Here is a 19,930-nt window from a genome sequence, read left to right as displayed (position 1 = left end):
CAAATCCCTTATGACTATACAGTGGAAGTGAGAAATAGATTTAAGGGACTAGATCTGATAGACAGAGAGCCTGATGAACTATGGACTGAGGTTCGTGACATTGTACAGGAGACAGGGATCAAGACCATCCCCACGGAAAAGAAATGCAAAAAGGCAAATGGTTGTCTGAAGAGGCCTTACAAATAGCTGTGAAAAGAAGAGAAGCAAAAAGCAGGGAGAAAAGGAAAGATATTCCCATTTGAATGCAGAGTTCCAAAGAATAGCCAGGAGAGATAAGAAAGCCTTACTCAGCAATCAATGCAAAGAAATAGAGGTAAACAACAGAATGGGACAGACTAAAGATCTCTTCAAGAAAATTTCCCATACACCTAGGTATAACTATAAATACAGTAGATGTACGGAAAACTTTTTGGTAAATGGATAATCAATCATTCTCAGGTAAAACTTCATTTCTAAATTCAGTTGTAGCACCACTGAAATTCCATGAACTGATGGGTACTCCTGACTTTATTTACTGTGGATGTCGTAACAAATCACCATGACCTTGGTGGCTTAAAGCCACAGAAATCTATTTTCTCACAGTTCTGGAAGCCAGAAGTCTGAAATCAAGGTGTCTGTAGGGCCGTGATCACTCTCAAGGCTCCAAGGGAGAATTTATTCCTTGTCTCTTCCAGTTCTGGTGGCTGCCAGCATTCCCCAGCTTACAGCCTCAGCACGCCAACCTCTACCTCCACTGTCACAGGACTCCTTTTCTTTTTGTCACGTTTCCCTCTGCCTCTCTCTTACAATACCACTTGCAATGGCATTAAAGCCCATCCAGATAATCCAAGATTATCTCAATTTAAGATCTTTAATTGTATCTACAAAAATCCCTTTTCTAAGTAAGGTTCAGATTCTCATGAATTCTAAGGATTTGGTGTGGGTCTCTTTTGGAGGTCATTTTTCAGTTTACTACACTTAGCTTAATCAAGTGATAAAATTTATCATCATGAATAATGGGACAAACCAACATCATGCATCTCCTGTTATCATGCCTTGAGAAACACACTACATCACCTATGCATTTCCCTGCCAAAAATACACAACCTGAATCAAGTCACAAGAAGACAATAAAACAGCCCAAACCAAAATACATTCTTTCAAAATGTTAATGTCATGAAATAAGGACATTTCCAAACTGAAAGAGCACAACAATGAATTGTACTGTGTGATTTTGGAGTAGTTCCTGGATTGTGGAGGGAAAAAAATTTCCTATAAAAAGTCACTTTTTAGGACCACTGGTACAATCTGAATAAGAACTGTATATTAGATAACAGCATCATATCAACATTAATTCTGGAATTTGATCACTGTGTGATAGATAGAAAATTTAAAGAACAGTGAGGTAAAGCAAATTTGACAAAAGAGCAACTTATTAATCTAAGTAGAGAGTACATGGCTGAACTATTCTTGAAACTTTTCTGTTAATTCCAACTTTTTCAAAACAAAAACTTGCAAGAAATGGGTTTTCTTCAAATGAAGCAAGCTATATTAGTAGCAAATAACTGTCTCTCTGCCAAATAATTACACTTTTCCTAAAAATTTAAACAGAAAAAAAAATCCATCTAGAGTGTCTGGTCCTTTGGCCATCCTCTCCAAAAGAGCAAGACATTTTCCTGTTTGTCTGCAGTCAAGGAAGACTGAGCACAAAGAAGAAATCATCATTAAAACACATATACACTCATTTATGGGGATAAAAAGAATCATTTCTTGTCAAAATGAAAATGAAACAACTCAAAGAGGGAAATTAAATATTCATCTTCTTGAGTACTTCACAGAAGGAGAAACAAAGGGTACAATTAAACCAGAATGCGTGGAAATGACATCCTTATATTGACTTTTCGAAACCAGATTGAGATGAATGAAACAGATAGCATATAAGGGGAACCACATTTTAACCACAGAGACTCACTGAGGAATGTTATACATAAAAGAAACTATTATTATTTTAATTGCTTAAACTTAAGAGAACAGATTGGGCACTATCCTAAAACAGAAACACATAAATTAGTGGGATGACGTTAGCAACTCTTCTCAAAATAAGCATAATCCATGAAAACTGCAGTTTCAGGTCTACAAATAACAATCTAAAAAGTTTCTCTCCCATATGCCCTTTACTGGCAAACTGAATTATCTCCAAATAAGAATTATATAATGAGACTTGTTGTTTAGTTGCTAAGTTGTGTCTGATCTTTTTGCGACCCCGTGGACTGTAACCCAACAGGCTCCTCTGTCCATGGGATTTCCCAGGCAAGACTATTAGAGCAGGTTCCTTCTCCAGGGGATCTTTTCAACACAGGGATCAAATCTGTGTCTCCTGCATTGGCGGGCAGAATCTTTACCACTGAGCCACCAGGAAAGCCCCTTAAACAGACTAACACCTCCCATAAGAATCTAAACAAAAGACAACAAACCTGAAACTTCAAATAAAGCAAAATGTTGACAAAGTATGCTTTGCAAGAAAACACTTTCCCCAAACATGACTGAAAACTTACCTTCTGGCACAGGAAAAACTTCAGCAATTGAGCTTAAAATGGTTAAAGCTGAAAATCTAGTTGGGTAGGAAGAGCCAGGAAACAATGCTTCAAAAAGACTATTGCAAATGGATGACATGAAATTCTAAAAAAAAAGAAAAACAAAAAACATTTGTAAACATAATTATGCTAACTCACAGGAGGTGGGGAAACAGTGCAAACAGTGGCTGACTTTATTTTCTGGGGCTCCAAAATCACTGCAGATGATGACTGCAGCCATGAAATTAAAAGACTCTTAACTCCTTGGAAGGAAAACTATGATCAACCTAGACAGCATATTAAAAAGCTTTGCCAACAAAGGTCCATCTGGTCAAGGCTATGGTCTTTCCAGTGGTCATGTATGGATGTGAGAGTTGAACTAGGAAAAAGCTGAGTGCCAAAGAATTGATGCTTTTGAACTGTGGTATTGGAGAAGACTCTTGCGAGTCCCTTGGACTGCAAGGACATCCAACCAGTCCATCCTGAAGGAGATCAGTCCTGAGTGTTCATTGGAAGGACTGATGCTGAAGCTGAAGTTCTAATGCTTTGGCCACCTGATGCGAAGAGCTGACTCATTTGAAGAGACCCTGATGCTGGGAAAGATTAAAGGCGGGAGAAGAAGGGGACGACAGAGGATGAGACGGTTGGATGGCATCACCGACTCAATGGACATGAGTCTGAGTAAACTCTGGGAGTTGGTGATGGACATGGAGGCCTGGCATGCTGCAATCCGTGGGGTCGCAAAGAGTCGGACACGATTGAGCGGCTGAACTGAACTGAACAACAGGTTATCTTGAAAGTACCATTAGTATCATTCTAAAGGGTGAATTTTTTTTTTTTCTGCTTTAGAGAAAAAAAGGTTTTCAAAGCAATACTAGATGTTCACTTTGCTTGACAATTCAGATTGGCACCCTTGACCATGGGCTCATGACTTCAAAGAATCCTATCTTTATAGAGTCAACAAGAAGTACAGAATAAAATGGAAACACTCATTAAAAAGATATGTGTACTCTCACATTCACTGCAGCTTGTTTACAATAGCCATGATACAGAAACAACGTAAGTGTCTATGGATGGATAAACAGATGAATAAGTCAGACAGGAAAAGACAAATGGTCTCACTGTATATAGAATAAAATAAATTAATTTTAAAAAGCAAAACAAAAAACCAAGCAATACAGAGAACAGATTGACAGATGCCAGGGGTGGAGGGGAGGAGGCACTGAAAAAATGGTACAAGCTTCAAGTTATAAAATTACATGGGATGTAATGTACACTATGGTGACTATAGTTACAATATATAATACTCTATTATATATTTGGAAGCTGCTAAGAAAAAAACTTTATATAATTTTATATGGTGAAAAATGTTAACTAGACTTAGTGTGGTAATCATGTCCCAATATACACAAATAATGAACCACTGTACTATAGACCTGAAACTAAACATCAGTATACCTGATTTTTTTTTAAGTTAAAAACAACAACAAAAAGTACAATTCTAACTGTAGTCCAGACAAGAAAAAAAACTTTTTTTGGTGAAAACATGACCCATTCTGCCTTGACTTGTGTTAAAACTGTATGAATACTGATTTTCTTCACCAGAAGCATTCAAGCATCAAAGGTATGTATACTTTTTAAAGTTTTAAAATGACCAAAGAAATATCCAATATATATTACTTGATAAATGTGATACCTAAGTACTTGATATCTGACTATAAAGAAACAATTCAAAACAAAGAACCAACTATTTTACTGTCTTCTATCTGCCCCTTTGAGATTGTTACTCTGCCTTTCTGTTTATACAACTGATCAAAAATGAAAACTTTTAGTAAAAATGCAATTTAAAAAAAAGCAATGTGGGAAATACTTCATCCAAGATAAAGTATTCTTCATCTAATTAAAAGAAATAATTATAACTTCTACATAAGGTCAAAGAAAAAACTTATAAGAAAAGCTGTTATCCTCAAGACTCTCATATATTGCTATGCTTCAACAACATATAACTCATCAGCATATAAGCAGCCCCAGTCCCTGTCTTTAGACAGGATCCCTGCATTCATTTCTTCAGTCAAGGATAAACAACCTTGGGGATTTATCCTGTAGGCTCTAACTACTTTATTCCTTTGAAATCCAATAAACTAGTTTTACGGAGAAGGCAATGGCTCCCCACTCCAGTATTCTTGCCTGGAAAATCCCATGGATGGAGGAGCCTGGTAGGCTGCAGTCCATGGGGTCGCTAAGAGTCGGACATGACTGAGAGACTTCACTTTCACTTTTCACTTTCATGCATTGGAGAAGGAAATGGCAACCCACTCCAGTGTTCTTGCCTGGAGAATCCCAGGGACGGGGGAACCTTGGTGGGCTGCCGTCTATGGGGTTGCACAGAGTCGGACATGACTGAAGCGACTTAGCAGAAAACTAGTTTTAATTATAAATGAGTAGTATATTCAAGAGCAACAAGTTCATCCTTTAGGAATTATCCTAACTGCAGTGTCAATTATACTTTTAGAAATAGTTCTTTCCCTCAACCAGACTGTAACCACAATGGAGGCAGGAATGACAGTTTATGGACTTCTGTGTCCCTAGTCCCGCACATAGTGTCCTTCACACACAGAAAGGGCTCAATATATATGCTCTAATCTTTTTCCACTAGAAAAGGCTTCTGGCGAGGCTTCCAGATACCTTGGCCTAGCGTTCAGAACTCTCTACTACTCATTCCCAACTTGATTTTCCAAGTCATCTCCCGTTATTCAATTCCTCTGTCCCTCAGGTATTTTATGCGTCACTCATACTAGTGAATTCACCATTCCCCAAATTCTCTGTACTCCCTTACCTCCAAACCTTCACTCAAGCTGGTACTAAGGGGAAAATTATTCTGATTTGGTTGTCCAGAGCAGATCTGGATTCGAGTCTGGCTCTACCACTTCTGGGCTAAGGAAACTTGGATAGTTTGCTTATTCAACTTTTCCAAGCTTCACTTCTCTCACTTGGTAAGTGACAATAATAATTTCTGCCTCACAGTTATATCATTAAAGAATAAATGAGAACACTGATATAAAGCATTGTATACCTTAACGTACTCTAGCTCAGAGACCCCCAACCACTGGGTCACAGAGCGGCAGCAGTCTGGGGCCTGTTAGGAACCGTGCTACACAGCAGGAGTGGAGCAGCGGACAAGAGGGAAACCTCACCTGCATTTACAGCCGCCTCCCGGCGCTCGCGTTACTGCCTGAGCTCAGGAAAACAAGCTCAGGGCTCCCATTGATTCTGCACTGTTGTGAGCTGTCAATTATTTCATTATACATCACAATGTAATCATAATAAACTGCACAATAAATGTAACACACTTGAATTACCCTGAAACCATCACCCACTGCCACCCCAGTCCATAGAAAAATTGTCCTCCACAAAACCAGCCCCTGGTACCACAAACACAGGGACTGTGTACTCAAAAGGTTGGGGGACCACTGCTATAGCTAATGTATTTTTAACTACACTAGCTATCACTTAGATATGAAATAACCTTCTTCACTAGACTAGAAGACACCTTTTCCAACTCATAGCCTCCTCTTCTCCCACAGCAATTAGTTTGTTGATTAGCAGAATCTACCAGACACTGCACACAACACCCACTATTCTAATGATGATCATAAAACAGCTCCAAAGTTGCAACCTTCAAAAGCCACAAGAGTCTACCATTGGGAGAAAATGGCAGAACTAGGAGATTGACTCAGATCAAGACTCTGAAGGACTGGTTTTCAAAAGCACAAACTAAGAAACTGCACATACACAAAAATTCAGAATGTCATCCACAAAATTGGTTTTGTGTTTCTAAGTACCTAATTGACATTTCACAAATGTCATTTTATTCCTTGCAAAAAGGAAGCAAAAGAGATGTGCTTCTGAAGGACTAAAAAATAACTGCTCCACACACAGTGTGATTTAGAGTTTACAGACAGCATTCCTGTTTAATCCTCAAAACCAACCTTTTTAGAGAGATTATTCATCCCACTTATAGACTCATTAAGGTAAGCCAAGTGGTCAGTGGCAGAATTGTGAGTAAATTCATGTCCATCAAGTTCAGATTATGACTTTCTTAACTTTTGTTGTTCAGATTTTACAAAGACGAAGTTAATTTCAATCTCTGTATGGGAATATTCTTCTTTAGATAATGTTTAACCTTAAGTAGATGAGTGAGTATGTCATGGTTCCACTATACCATTTATTATACCTGTTTCCCTAAATGAAATAAAACAGGTGAGCTCTGTCCTCTATCTGGGTCTTAGGAGAAAATATGCATCTGCTTCTGAGAGGACAAATCTGGAGTAAGAAACCACTGAAAAGTTCATTCTCTTCTGATGGACACAAACAGAACCCTGGCCCAGACTACAGCTGCTATATCTGGGGTTCCATCCAGGTCATTAACTCCAGTGCCCTAAAATCCAGTCCTATTCTTCAAGCCCACTTCAGAACAGGATAGAGAGGAACCCCGGTCACCGGACCGTGGGTCAGGAATCACAAACGTCAAGCCACTTTCATGTAAGGATGATAGGGGCAACAGGTCCAGACACAACAGTCCTCTTCCTTGGGGAGGGGGTGGAGGAGTCAGGGCTGCAATTACCTTTTACAAAAAGTACTAAATTTATCTGGCTCACATAAGTTGTCAAATATCAAGGTTAGCCCGTTAATGTTATTCTGTAACAGCCTTCAAGTCCAGCACTGGTTCCACAACTCAGGCTATCTTAAGAGAAGTAACAAAGCACCAGTAGGAATATGTAAAACCCAGCCTGAAGGAAAAAAGCACAGAAATACTACTCAGCACGAGTGTTATTTCTCTTTAATGTAGATGCAAAATTGTTTCAGGTGTCTTAAAAATCTGTATGTCTGGAAATCACCTACCTTATACTGCTGTAAAGAAACAGAAGGGTCTTGTCTGGTTGACTCATTTCCTGGTTCATGTTTGGATTTACTTTGCTCCAGTTTATAAAGTACCTGAGAGCCTTCCTGTATCCTACAAAACAACTTTGAGAAAAAGAAAAATGAAGTGTATGTGAGCCACATTAACCTGAAATACCAGCTTGAAAGGCAAAGAACTTTCTAAATTTTTCCGACTAAAACTTCAGGCAAGGGGAGTACTGCTTTTCAAACTCTTAGTATTTACCACAGTGTTTCTTTCTGACAGAAAATTAACATTTACATTTTTAAAACCAAAAACTCAAGCATTACTGCAAATCAGAATACACAGTCATTAAACCACAGTTCTCCTATTTCCCTTAGGTCAACGTGAACCTAAAGATGAAGAGGTTTACTCACTTCTATCCTCTACCAACTCTTCACCTCAGAAACATTTCAGGTGATTAATTTAAGCTGAATGATTCAATAAAGACCATTACTAAAGGCACTTATAGAAACGATAAAAATACAAGGACATCCTTCCTCTTCTTACTAAAGTTTTCTTACAATACCTTACACCCTGGACTTCCCAGTGGCCCCATGGTTAAGACTCCATGCTTCCACTGCAAGGGGCACAGGTTTGATCCCTGGTTAGGGAACAAAAACCCCAAATGCCATGAGGTACGGCCAAAAAATTAAAGTGTTTTTCTTTACACACTGAAAACTCTAGTGCTAGATTTTTTTTTCCTTTCAAAAAAAGAGTTCAAGGTTGATTTATTACACCAAAGTGAATGGACTTTTTTCACTCTGGATTTTAAGCCCAAATGTAAACTCAACTGGATCACAGAACAAGCAATTCACAGAAGTGCCATGAAGAGCTCTGGTAGTCCAATTCCTTGACCCTTCTTCCCACGCTCTCCCCAAATTTGGGCTCTTTTGAAAAATAATTTTCAGGGCAAAGTTTACCACTTTCCTACACTTTCTGAAGAGAAATTTTACCTTTTTAAGAAGAGAACAAATCTGTTGTCGCACTCCTGGAGACTGACTGTTAAGATTGTATGTGATAAAGAACTGGATCCACTGCATTTCTTCTGTGGAGACAATTTCTGTGCTTCGATTACTTTCACAAAGCAAGCCTAACGTATCGATCCGTACCTAAAATACACCAAAGAATAAGATGTTCATTTTTCAATGACGTAAGTGTTAGTTGCTCAGCTGTGTCCAACTGTATGAGACCCTATGCACTCTAGCTTGCCAGGCTCCTCTGCCCATGGACTTTTTCAGGCGAGAATAGTGGAGTGGGTAGCTATTTCCTTCTCCAGGGGATCTTCCCGACTCAGGGATCAAACCTGGGTCTCCTGCATTGCAGGCAGATTTTTTTATCATCTGAGCCACTATGGAAGCCCCAAAGACATAAGCAAATCCTAAACCACTTGACATGTTTAATTATTTACACAAGGTATCAAAAAGAAAAGAAAGATAAATCTCAGTGTACATACATGCATTTCAGAAAGGTCCTATAATCCCAAAGATTCTATGTTACTTCTTATAAAATTATTTCATTAAATGTATAAACTGAGTATTTATAAAAGTTAAAAATCTTAAAGATTCTTATTCCACAGTAATGCTTAACTACATTCCTTTTCCTCAGTGACCATTCTGCCCCAGGACCACATCACTTCACTCTCCTATTATTGTTATGAACTTCTCACTGGGTTTTTTGCTCCCACTCTGAAAATTCATCTCTGTTTCCATTCATGCCACTTTCCTGGCTAAAGGTGCAGTGACTCTGGCTCCCAGGTACCAACTGGATAGAACCCGAAGTCTTCAGCCCCAGCACCGGGTGCATCCGTAAAATGGACAAAGTACTCCATTCTCGCCAAACAATGTCCTTAGTCACCCTCCAGTCCTGGTTTACTTGCGTCCTCCCAGTACGAGTGGGCACCAGGGCTTCCCTGCCTCGAATCACATTTATCACTTTCCTACTCAACCATCACCTATACTCAGACGAGTCTCTTCTTCTAAGCTTTCCAAGTTCTTATGCATAAAGATATACTTGTGCTGTCTTTTAAAAGACTTTCCAGTTGTCTTACGCAGGTTTTCTTATTCCCTAAACTAAACTTTAAGTAGCCCAAGTGCAATGTCTACACGCTTCACATCCTTCTTATGGAGCCCTTAAAACAGTGTGGGCATAATGTTGGGGGCTTCCATATTGCACTGCTATTAATAAAGGAATAAATGAATCAGGGATCTACTGCATGTATGAATTCCCAGTTACACTGTTTACTTACTTGGCAGTGCTGGTGAATTAAGCCTTGCTTTATTCTTGTGCTGGACACAAGGTCCCTCCAGGCATCAGTTGCAGACTGAAGATGTCCATGAGCTCGAGCTGTTCTTAGACAAGCCATCAAAGCTCCCAAAGCCCCTCTGCTGTCACAAGATCCTAAGGATGGAAAAGATTACTGTTGTCTCAAAAATACAGCAACAAAGACCACCACTGTGCTATTAACAACTTCAACAATCCCCATGTTTCCCATTAACACTGTTATTTCATGAAGTAAAAATTTATTTTTAGCTAAACTCTAACATTAATTAATGTTCCTATTATAAAATCATTATTTAAAAGGATTAAATAGGTCTTATGTCAATGATTTCTGTAAATTGAATCCACTTATTGTTAACTTTAAGAAATCATAATTTTTTGCTTATCCTTTTACCTTTTCCTTGACAGAAAATAAACCAGAAAGTTAATCAGGGGAAAAAAAAAATCAAGTTTAATTTAATCAGAAATATTTAAAACAATAAAAAAAACTAAAATGATTTTCAGCCAAAAATAAGAAAAACACTTCTGTCGCTAAACACCATTATTTCTCTAAAAACAAACACTGAACCTCTCTGTATATTTTGGAGTTACTGTGTCTTCTTAGTAAAGAAGATAAAAAGAGATCACAAAGACCCTGATGCTTTCAGAGGCCAGGACGTCAGCTGTTACTAAGAGGACAGGGAGCTCTGGGCTAACAGGAGACCTTGATTTAATATAAAGACTGTGTAGCTTCAGAACAGACTCATGGATCCTCAGCTTTAGATGGTTTCTCAAAAATGCAAGAGGGATCATTGATAAAGATTATAAATAATGGCTCTTTTCTGTGTACAGGAATCAAATCTTCCAGCTATCTCATGGTTTCTTTAAAGGATTGAAAGAATAACTCAAATTTTATTTGGAAATAACTTTAAAATGTGATGCAGGGTACCTATTCCTGCTGCATTAAATAGAATATAATAAATGTAAGATTTACATGATTAATCAGGATCATTGTTTTATACACTAATTACTAAATTATGCTCTAATGCAATTTCTTCAAAGTTACTGAATTCTTTGGGAAGCTAAATAAATTAATTTAGCAGGCTAGATATCCCATCACTACCTTTAACAAAGATTTGGTTACTAATGAATTAAAGTTAATAGTGAAAATAGTATACTGAGGATTCTTTCTCTGTGCTTAATGATGACGGAAAAGTTACCAAAATTTTCTTATGAAAATGAAAGAAATGGATAATTTTTTAATAATAAAAAGCAAACTTTGAAAAACAAAAACAAAGCTACTGAATTCCAGTGGGATGTTTATACTTATTCTCAATAGCCAGAGAGAGCTTTTTCCTGAGGTCATGCTTCTAAATTTTTCTCTCTTTCCTAGAGACAAGGAAAGACGAGGAAATCACTTACTACTGCTAATTTACCTGTCTTTAACCTTGCCTACACCAATTTGTAATTACTACTTCAACCAACTGAATAAGTAAATTATATAAAACACACAAACATCTACTTCAGGCTGACAACCAAATAATAAAAACTTGGTAAAATGAATTAAAACCTAGTAATAAGAAAACCCCATAATCATAAATGCAATCAATCTTTAGCTTGCAGAAATGACGTTAGCCAAAAAACCTATTCAGCTGGATATAGGAACATTCATTTCAATACAAAATTTCTATCTTTAATATCCTCCTTTACTATTTATAGACATGGTAATATTAAAATTTGAATATGGCCAACATCTGCCTAGGTACCTCTATTTAAGCAGCCTAACTAGAAATTACTAAAACAAAAAATTCATTTTCTTACCAGTTTTAGCATCAGCAGAAGTCTGAAGAATCTTTACCATGTAGCTTAAGCTCTCAGGGTTGCAATTCAGTAATTTTGGCAAGTAATAATCAATCACATAAGATTTCTGATCCAGATTTCCTTCACACAGTACACAAAGGAGAGGAGAAACCCAAGTCTCATGCCACTTGTCAATCCAAGTGCTGTCGACAGCCTGGGATTTCAAACGACTCTTATGATTTTTAAACATGGTTTCCAAGAGGTCGCTTGCATAAGGCACCAAAGACTGGTCCCCCATCACCTCTAAGATTTGTGATGGAATGGTTTTAGCTAATGCCAAAATATGCTCAATTCCTATGAAGTCTACTAAACAACCGAGGCATGAGTACTTCCCTTTACTATGCCATTCCAACTGCAAAAGACTCTCAGTCAGCTCAAAAATGAAACGGTCAGCAGACAAATCTGAACCTGACTCTTTTACAGTGAGCTGGTGCATTTGGAGAATATTTCTGAATATGATTTTAGTTTGGTGTCTCAAAGCATCCAGTGGATGTTCCCAGTGGGTATAGACATAGTCCAAAAGCCTCCTAACCACATCTGCATTCCCATTCAGGCTGTCCTTTAGGCCTGGGGAACTTGAGTCAAGGACTTGTATAGCTGAATTAGTCCAAGATGCCAAAATCCTAGACAGAAACATTTCCAGAGTTGACTCCTTGATCCTGAAGAAAAATGAGGCACATTAGTATAAACTGACAAATGAAAGGAGTCTAATTTTATAATCATTTAGACCTTAAAAATATAATGATCATAAAATTGAATTATCATTATATTTACAACAAAAATACAACACAGCCAAAACAAATCTCAAATCCTTCTATTTTGAAAAAGCTAATCCAAAAAATCATCCAAAGAAACTTGATTCATTATTTCAATTGTGGTGATGGTTTCACAGGTGTTTAAAAATGTACTCAGGGGCCAGGGAGGGGGGAAAATTAGAGTGAATCAGGTTTCTCTGGGGGTAAATGAAATTATTCTAAAGTTGATTATGGTGAGAGTTGTACAACCCTATAAATATACTGAAGAAAAATAACTGAAATTGCACAATTTAAGTAGGTGAATTGTATGGAATGTAAATTATACCTCAATAAAGCTGTTACAATGGCTTTAAAATGTACATAACTTACATTAAAAAAAACACACACAAAGTACAATCCGATGAAGTCAGAGACCTCATTACAGTTCTGGCTTGGGTGTTTGTAGGTAATATGCTGTCAGGTAAGCATTTACTTTGCTAAGCTTCATTTTACCCATTCAATGGATTGGGTTTCCTATCCTATCTATCAGAAATATGAGGATCAAACTGAACTACCTATGTTGAAGTTATTCATAAACTCAAAACATTATTCATATAGAAATATTTATGGTTTTTAAAAATGCTTACATAAGAGACTGAATGCTAAAATTAGTGTAACAAATTGTCACAAGTTAACCTCCACTAAAATTTCTCTCTCTCTGTTCCATCATCCCATCTTCTCCTGTTCTACTTTCACACCCACTTCATTCTCTACACATGTCTCCCTTTTAATTTAAGATTACTCTGACCACTGTTCACTGAATTACTAAGCAAGTTAACTTAGCTGCCATCTTATAAACGTCTGACAAGCAAAGCAAAATATGAGACAAAACTCACTGTGAGCTCAAGGTGAACAAAACATGCACAGTATTCAAGAGCAGGGCCTCCCCACTGGGGCCCATCCTGCCCTCCTGCCAATCCAACATAGTGAGTGTCCCCTGACACAGGAAGAGGAGAGCTGAGGGGGGAACATCAGCACAACAAAGGCTCTTGCAGCAGCTCAAAAGCCACTCAGGGGCGCTGGTGGGGTCCACGGAACGGAGAAGTACACTGCTTATCTGCAAAAATACAACAGAGCTGATACACATAAAGCCTCTAAAACTTTCCAGAGATACTTCAAGATATAAATCCAAAATGCTCTCTCCCCTGAAACATCCTAGGAAAAACAGCTGAACCTAAAGGCAAAAAGCCACAAGAGTTTAAATTATCAAAAGGAAAAAAATTAAATCTAAGTATATGAACCATTTTGCTGGTCTGAATGTACTGGTAGAGCACAACACATTGCCACCTGCAGGTGGATGAGTGTACTTACTAATGCTGTTTTTAGAGGTGGTTTGAGAAATTAGAATTTTTAAACTTCATCCTACTTTGTGTGAGCTCATAAAACAGTACACATCTATTTTGCATAAAGTAAATTTGCTCTTAGTAAAGAACTAAAATAAGTTTCCTCCATAAGAAAAAAATACTGCTAGTACTAAATCCAAGAATTATGGCCCAAATTATGAACTTATACTTTCCATATAATCAAATTCACTGAACAACTAACTGATTCTAGTGCAATATCTGGGTTAGTCTTAAGAAAAACAACATATTTACCAAAAAGTTATTACCAAATATACCTATACATCAATCTCTGTGTAATTTTTTTTCCAGTTCCTCCAGGTTATTGCTACCAACCCATTTCCCTCCATCCTCCTCATGCATGAGTGCTCAGTCATGTAACCCCATGGACTGCAGCCCACCAGGCTCCTCTGTCCATGGACTTTTTCAGGCAAGAATAATGGAGTGGGTTGGCACTTCCTTCTCCATCTGTATAATTTTAATGTTATAAATATCTTTTATGATACTGAGAGATGGAACTGAAAACAACACTAGAAAAAAACGAGGATATACACCCCAAAATGTTGACAATGATTATCTCCATGAGATGGATTTACACGTGACTATTATTGCCTTCTTTCTGCTTTATCCAAATTTGTGAAACTGTCACTTATTTTCCTTATTATTTATGTGGCTGCGTTGGGTCTGAGTTGAATCATGCAGGATCTTGCGTTGAGGCTCATGGGCTCTCTAGTTATGGCATGGAGGCTCAGCAGTTGCAGTGTGTGGGCTTGGCTGCTCCTTGGCACGTGGGATCTTTAGTTCCCCAGTCAGGGATTGAACCCATGTCCCCTCCATTGCAAAGTAGACTCTGAACCACTGGACTACCAGGGAAGTCCCGAGACTGTCACTCATTATAAGAGAAAAGGGTGATCAGAAAGACTATGAAAAAAATGTTTTATTTCACTTCTTTATAAATATTTTTAAAACATGTTTAACTATCAACAAAGTACAATTCTAAAAAGGACATGCACTTACCAAATCAGGAATCTTTTCAGGTGGATGAAACATAGCCTTAATAAAAAGAATAACAGCTAATCCAGAAGTACTCTGAATTGTCTGTAAGAGACCATCTATTTGCAAAAAAGCAGAAAGCATGTATTAAATGATGATAGATACTGTGGTGTAATAGAAAGAACACATGCTGTGGGGCCAGAGAGTACAGGGTGCAATTTCTAGCTTGACCACTTACTAGGTGAATAAGCCTAGGTTAAGTTATTTTACTTCCCAGGGACTGTTTTCTCTTCCATAAATTGGGGAAAAAATAACTATATCTGACACAATTGTTGTAAGGTTGAAATAGATAATGAACATAAAGGCTTTTATGCCCAGCACAGAAATACTCAATCCAGACATCCATTCTCTTCCTCTCCATTTACTGTCTCCCAGCACATGCCCCAGCAGTACCTCCTGGCCCCCCTCTTCCACTGCTGCCTGTACATCTCAACTCCCATGTACATTACTTTTTCTGAAAGTGATTTCAGGCTTGTGTAAATGGCCTACATCAGCACTAATTACAAATTCTGCTCTCACTGGCACTGTACCCAATGTAACCAAACAATGCTGGCATACTTTTCATTATCTATTAGCCTCTGGGTTTGTAAGAAAGTATACAATACAGTGGATTATTCAACATGGAGTAAGAATTACGAACAGCTACTATAAACGAACTTCCAAAAATTCATTCTGCCCTTCATCCCACAGTTGTTAACAACTCTGACTTGGATTGGGACATCCATGTGCCCAGGCAAAGACGGGCTACCTGTTTGCTCAATCTTCATTAAAACTGAAGGTACCAGAGGATGATTCAGGCCAATGGAATATAAGTAGAAATCTTTTGGCTAATTTTTTTCTTTCAGATTAAAGATAAAGATGTAACTGGTCCTGTTTCCTGCCCTAAATACAGACAAGAGGTCTGGAGATAGAGCAGTCACATAGTAACCATGAAACAACAAATACGTGGATGAAAGTCAACATACTGAAGACAGCAAAGCAGAAAGGCAGAGATGTTTCATCCATTTAAACAAATATGACATGTCCTTTAATCTACAGGTGCCCCCTTCGACCTTTTCTTCTTGTTATAATTTCTGTTGAAGAACTCTGGCCTTTTAACCTGTACAGTTTCCTACAATCTGGATGTTTGTTTACCCCTAGTGCAATTCAACACATTCTTCTGTCCTCTGTAATTCCTGCAAACTGGCGGGTGACTGAGAGATGGATCAATCCCAAGTTCAATCCCTTTGGGAAAAACTACAAGTGGTAAAATCAAGACCTCAAAGCAAGAGGCACGTGTTATCTGGTTGTCTCCTCCTGTAATGTTAACAGCCGTTGATGCTTAATGCCCATCTCAAGTCACTGGGAGTTACAGAATGCTGCTGCTGCTGCTGCTGCTGCTGCTAAGTCGCTTCAGTCATGTCCGACTCTGTGCAACCCCACAGACAGCAGCCCACCAGACTCCCCCATCCCTGGGATTCTCCAGGCAAGCACACTGGAGTGGGTTGCCATTTCCTTCTCCAATGCATGAAAGTGAAAAGTGAAAGTGAAGTTGCTCAGTCATGTCCGACTCTTAGCAACCCCATGGACTGCAGCCTACCAGGCCCCTCCATCCATGGGATTTTCCAGGCAAGAATACTGGAGTGGGGTGCCATTGCCTTCTCTGGGTACAGAATGGTGATATTCTAATTCTATCATTTCAGCTTCTTGGTTGAAATACTTTTAAAAAAAAAAAAAAAGGACATTTTCTCTCATTAATTCACTTGGTTTCCCAGTGGTACAGATCATATGGACAGAATCAACATGAGACATAAGGAGGAAGAATGACCCCCACAATAACCACGGGCGTTATTTGAAGGAAGCATCTGCTGCTAAGGAAAAAGGTATGGGTTACACTAAACTTTCCAGACCTTACTTTCAAATTTGGAAATTTCTCAAGAATTTTCTTTCACTTTTTAAAGTCTGTGGCTTTTCAACACTAAGGTTGTTAAGTTTTCTGCTTTGTATACAATACACACATGCACATACATACACACACACATTTAGAAAAGTCATGCAGTGTTATCCTGATAAGCTGAACTGGTATCTTTGAAAGACAAAAAGTACTAAAACCTTATCATCCAGGCTCTTTCCCCACTTTGAGGGGCTGAGGGAAAGGAAGTTCTATTATCACAGCTAAGTATTGAATATCTCATACCATTAGAAGTGAAAACTGATGAACACTCAATTATAATCATTATTTGTATGTTTTACACTTACCATCACTTAAGAAGTTGGCAAACATACTCAGCAGTCCACACATACTTTGCCAGGTAGGAGAGTTCGTCAAATGAAGTCTCTGGGAGCCCTGTACTTTCTGTACTAACATCACGGAAACTCTAATGCTCACCAACAAGTCATTCATCAGCTGCGTTTGAACAATATGATTTCCAGCCAATTTTCTACAACAGCAAAGACATTACAACAAAAGAAAAGTCAAAATGTAACCTCTTTCACACCAAAATAATTCCTCATCAAACAGCCAAAATTGATTTTAGATTATAATCAACATCTATGCCTCTTTTTTCCATTCCCACAAATATTCAACTATGTAGACATTTATTGCAAACTTTTGACACTCTTTTAGCTCAAAATTTTCCCTTTTTCTCAGCTAATGACGAACTTCATTTCTTCAAGAGTAAAAATAACAAATTAAGAATAAATGACACAATTTTAAAATCTGAATACTCCCTAACTTTACAATTTCCTTGACCTGACTTCCAAAATGCTCTCAGATTTTCTATTTCACTTTTTTCATGCTTCTGAGATAACATGGCTAATTCATCCTCTTCTCCCTGACGTCCTTACATTAGATTTCGCCACAACTCAGTTCTTACGTCTTCTGTCCATCTAAATTCACTCCCTTGATGCTGAGCTTATTTAGCTCAAAAGCTTTAAATTACAATCTAGTGCTGACAATTCCCCAATTTTCATCTCTAGCCCAGACCTCTCTTCCTAATTCCAGACTTGTATGTACAACTTTCTGTTCAATATCTTCACCTGGATGTCTGACACACATTTCAAGCTACATGAACTTACCTGCAACTCCACACTCGCTCCACCTGCTAGAATCTCTATCCTACAGAAAAAGCAATTATCCTTGACTCCTTCCCCACTCAACCTATCTGTAAAATAATCCTGTGGTTCTACCTTCAAAATAACTCCCAGCCACTCCCATCTCTCTCTCACTGTTACTGCCAGAGTCTCTGAACTAGTCTCCCAGCTTCTATGCCTGCTACTCGCAGCCTATTCTCAACATAGCAGAATGCAAGAGTGATATTAAAAGAAAAATCAGGGAAAACGGTTTGGGGGTTCTTCAAACAGTTACACAGAGAATATTTATATGATCCAGCAATTCTACTTCTAAGTATACGCCAAGAGAACTGAAAGTAGAGATTCAAACTGTTATTTATACATCAATGTTTACAGCAGCATTATTCACATTAGCCAAAAGGCAGAAACAACCCAAATGTTTATCAACAAGTAAATGCATAAACAAAATGTGGTCTATGCATACAATGGAATATGACTTCACCATAAAAAGGAGTGAAATTCTGAAACAAGTTACAACAGAGATTAACCTTTAAAACATTATAAATAAGTCAGACAAAAAAAGACAAATACTGTATTCTATTTATTTGAGGTATCCAGAATTCAAAGAGACAGAAAGTAGAATAGAGGCTACCAGGGGTTTGGGGAAGAGATAAAAAGACAGTGAATTTTCTTTTGGATACATCGAATCTGAGGCACCTGTAAAACATCCAAGTTGAGATGTACAGAAGACAACCACTATAGGAGTCTACCACTCAGAGAAGAGATCTAACTTGGAGTCATAAATCTGGGCATCCTAAGTATAGCGATGTAGCCGACACCAAAGAAGTGGACAATACTAAGCAGTCAAAACAAACAGAATGGAAAGGACAGAACTCACACTGAGGAGATGAGCAGAGAAAGAGAAGCCTAAAAGGGGATGAGGAGCTCCTCGTAAGGCAAAAGAGATCTTGGGTTAAAGATGGCACACAGGTGTAACTTTTACTCTCCCTTCAGAGCCTCCCTAAACCACAGCCAAGGGATTTAAAACACTAAAAGACATAAATACACAAGGGTAACAAACAGACAACAAGACAATACTAAAACATTAGTAGCAGAAGGATGAGTGATAACTGACTTAACAGAATCAAGAGTGATTCTGAATCCTAAGTCAGAGAACACAACCAGAGCAACCTGATTTGCAGCCCCTAAAGGCTAAAAAATTGTTGCCACCAGGTGCTCCTTGACATGAAGGAAAATGTAGGGATGAAAACAGGAAGAGTGGTTATAAGTCTGTTGAAGAAGAATGCCAACTCTGGACCATATCTCCCAGCTAGCAAACATTCCTTGGTTTTACCTCTAAGGAAGGTAAAACAGCAAGCAACTGGACAGAAAGAAAACACACAAAGTTAAGGCAATGATACCATATTGCAAGCAGGAGAATTAGGAAAATATCTGCACAATAAATGCTAAACGCCAAGATCTCAGCTTTATTCCCTCACCCAGCAACCAGAATATTAAGTCAATGGTTTGAAAGGTTCTTCCTTGACAAATCCACTACCCATGCAAAAAGACCTCAAGATACTGACATCAAGGGTTCCCCAAAGAAACAGTCCAGCTAGACCAGACTTCAATAAAGCCTACAATCAACCCCATCCATACGTGTGTGTGTGCTTAGTCGTTCAGCCATCTCCGACTCTTTGCAACCCTGTGGATTGCAGCCCACGAGGTTCCTCTGTCCGTGGGGATTCTCCAAGAAAGAATACTGAAGTGGGTTGCCATGCCCTCCTCCAGGGGATTTTCCCAACCCAGGGATCAAACCCAGGTCTCCCGCACTGCAGGTGGTTTCTTTACTGTCTGCGCCACCAGGGAAGCCCCCACCCATACGTACGGAGGTTCAAATCAAGTATCAGTGCCCCAGTCTTAAATGAGCACTCAGACAAGGATTACCAGACTTCCAAGGAAAGCTTCTGGCAACAAACATAGTGACCAAAAGCCACAAACAAATAAGCAGCTTGAAAGAAACAGAGACCTATGTAAAGATACGAAAACTTTAAAAAAAGAAAACTCTACTATTAATATCCT

The 19,930-nt window shown here is 38.4% G+C and overlaps 1 protein-coding gene across 2 annotated transcripts in view; it reads right to left on the bottom strand.

The window, feature by feature from the left end:
* THADA (THADA armadillo repeat containing) overlaps positions 1–19,930 on the bottom strand; it is a 325,428-nt gene that overhangs the window by 294,300 nt on the left and 11,198 nt on the right. For both annotated transcript variants that reach the window (XM_065929363.1, XM_065929364.1), the window contains exons 8-15: positions 17,036–17,217; positions 14,762–14,856; positions 13,241–13,461; positions 11,572–12,269; positions 9,740–9,891; positions 8,448–8,603; positions 7,455–7,577; positions 2,535–2,658 (exon numbers count right to left, since the gene is read on the bottom strand). In XM_065929363.1, coding sequence (XP_065785435.1) covers positions 2,535–2,658; positions 7,455–7,577; positions 8,448–8,603; positions 9,740–9,891; positions 11,572–12,269; positions 13,241–13,461; positions 14,762–14,856; positions 17,036–17,217 — 1,751 coding nt within the window. The remainder of the gene's footprint in view (positions 1–2,534; positions 2,659–7,454; positions 7,578–8,447; positions 8,604–9,739; positions 9,892–11,571; positions 12,270–13,240; positions 13,462–14,761; positions 14,857–17,035; positions 17,218–19,930) is intronic.

The sequence above is a fragment of the Muntiacus reevesi genome, chromosome 3 (assembly GCF_963930625.1).
Source record: "Muntiacus reevesi chromosome 3, mMunRee1.1, whole genome shotgun sequence".
Taxonomy (NCBI): domain Eukaryota; kingdom Metazoa; phylum Chordata; class Mammalia; order Artiodactyla; family Cervidae; genus Muntiacus; species Muntiacus reevesi.
The sequence above is the reverse complement of the archived record's forward strand: the minus strand, read 5'-3'. Positions and strand labels throughout refer to the sequence as shown.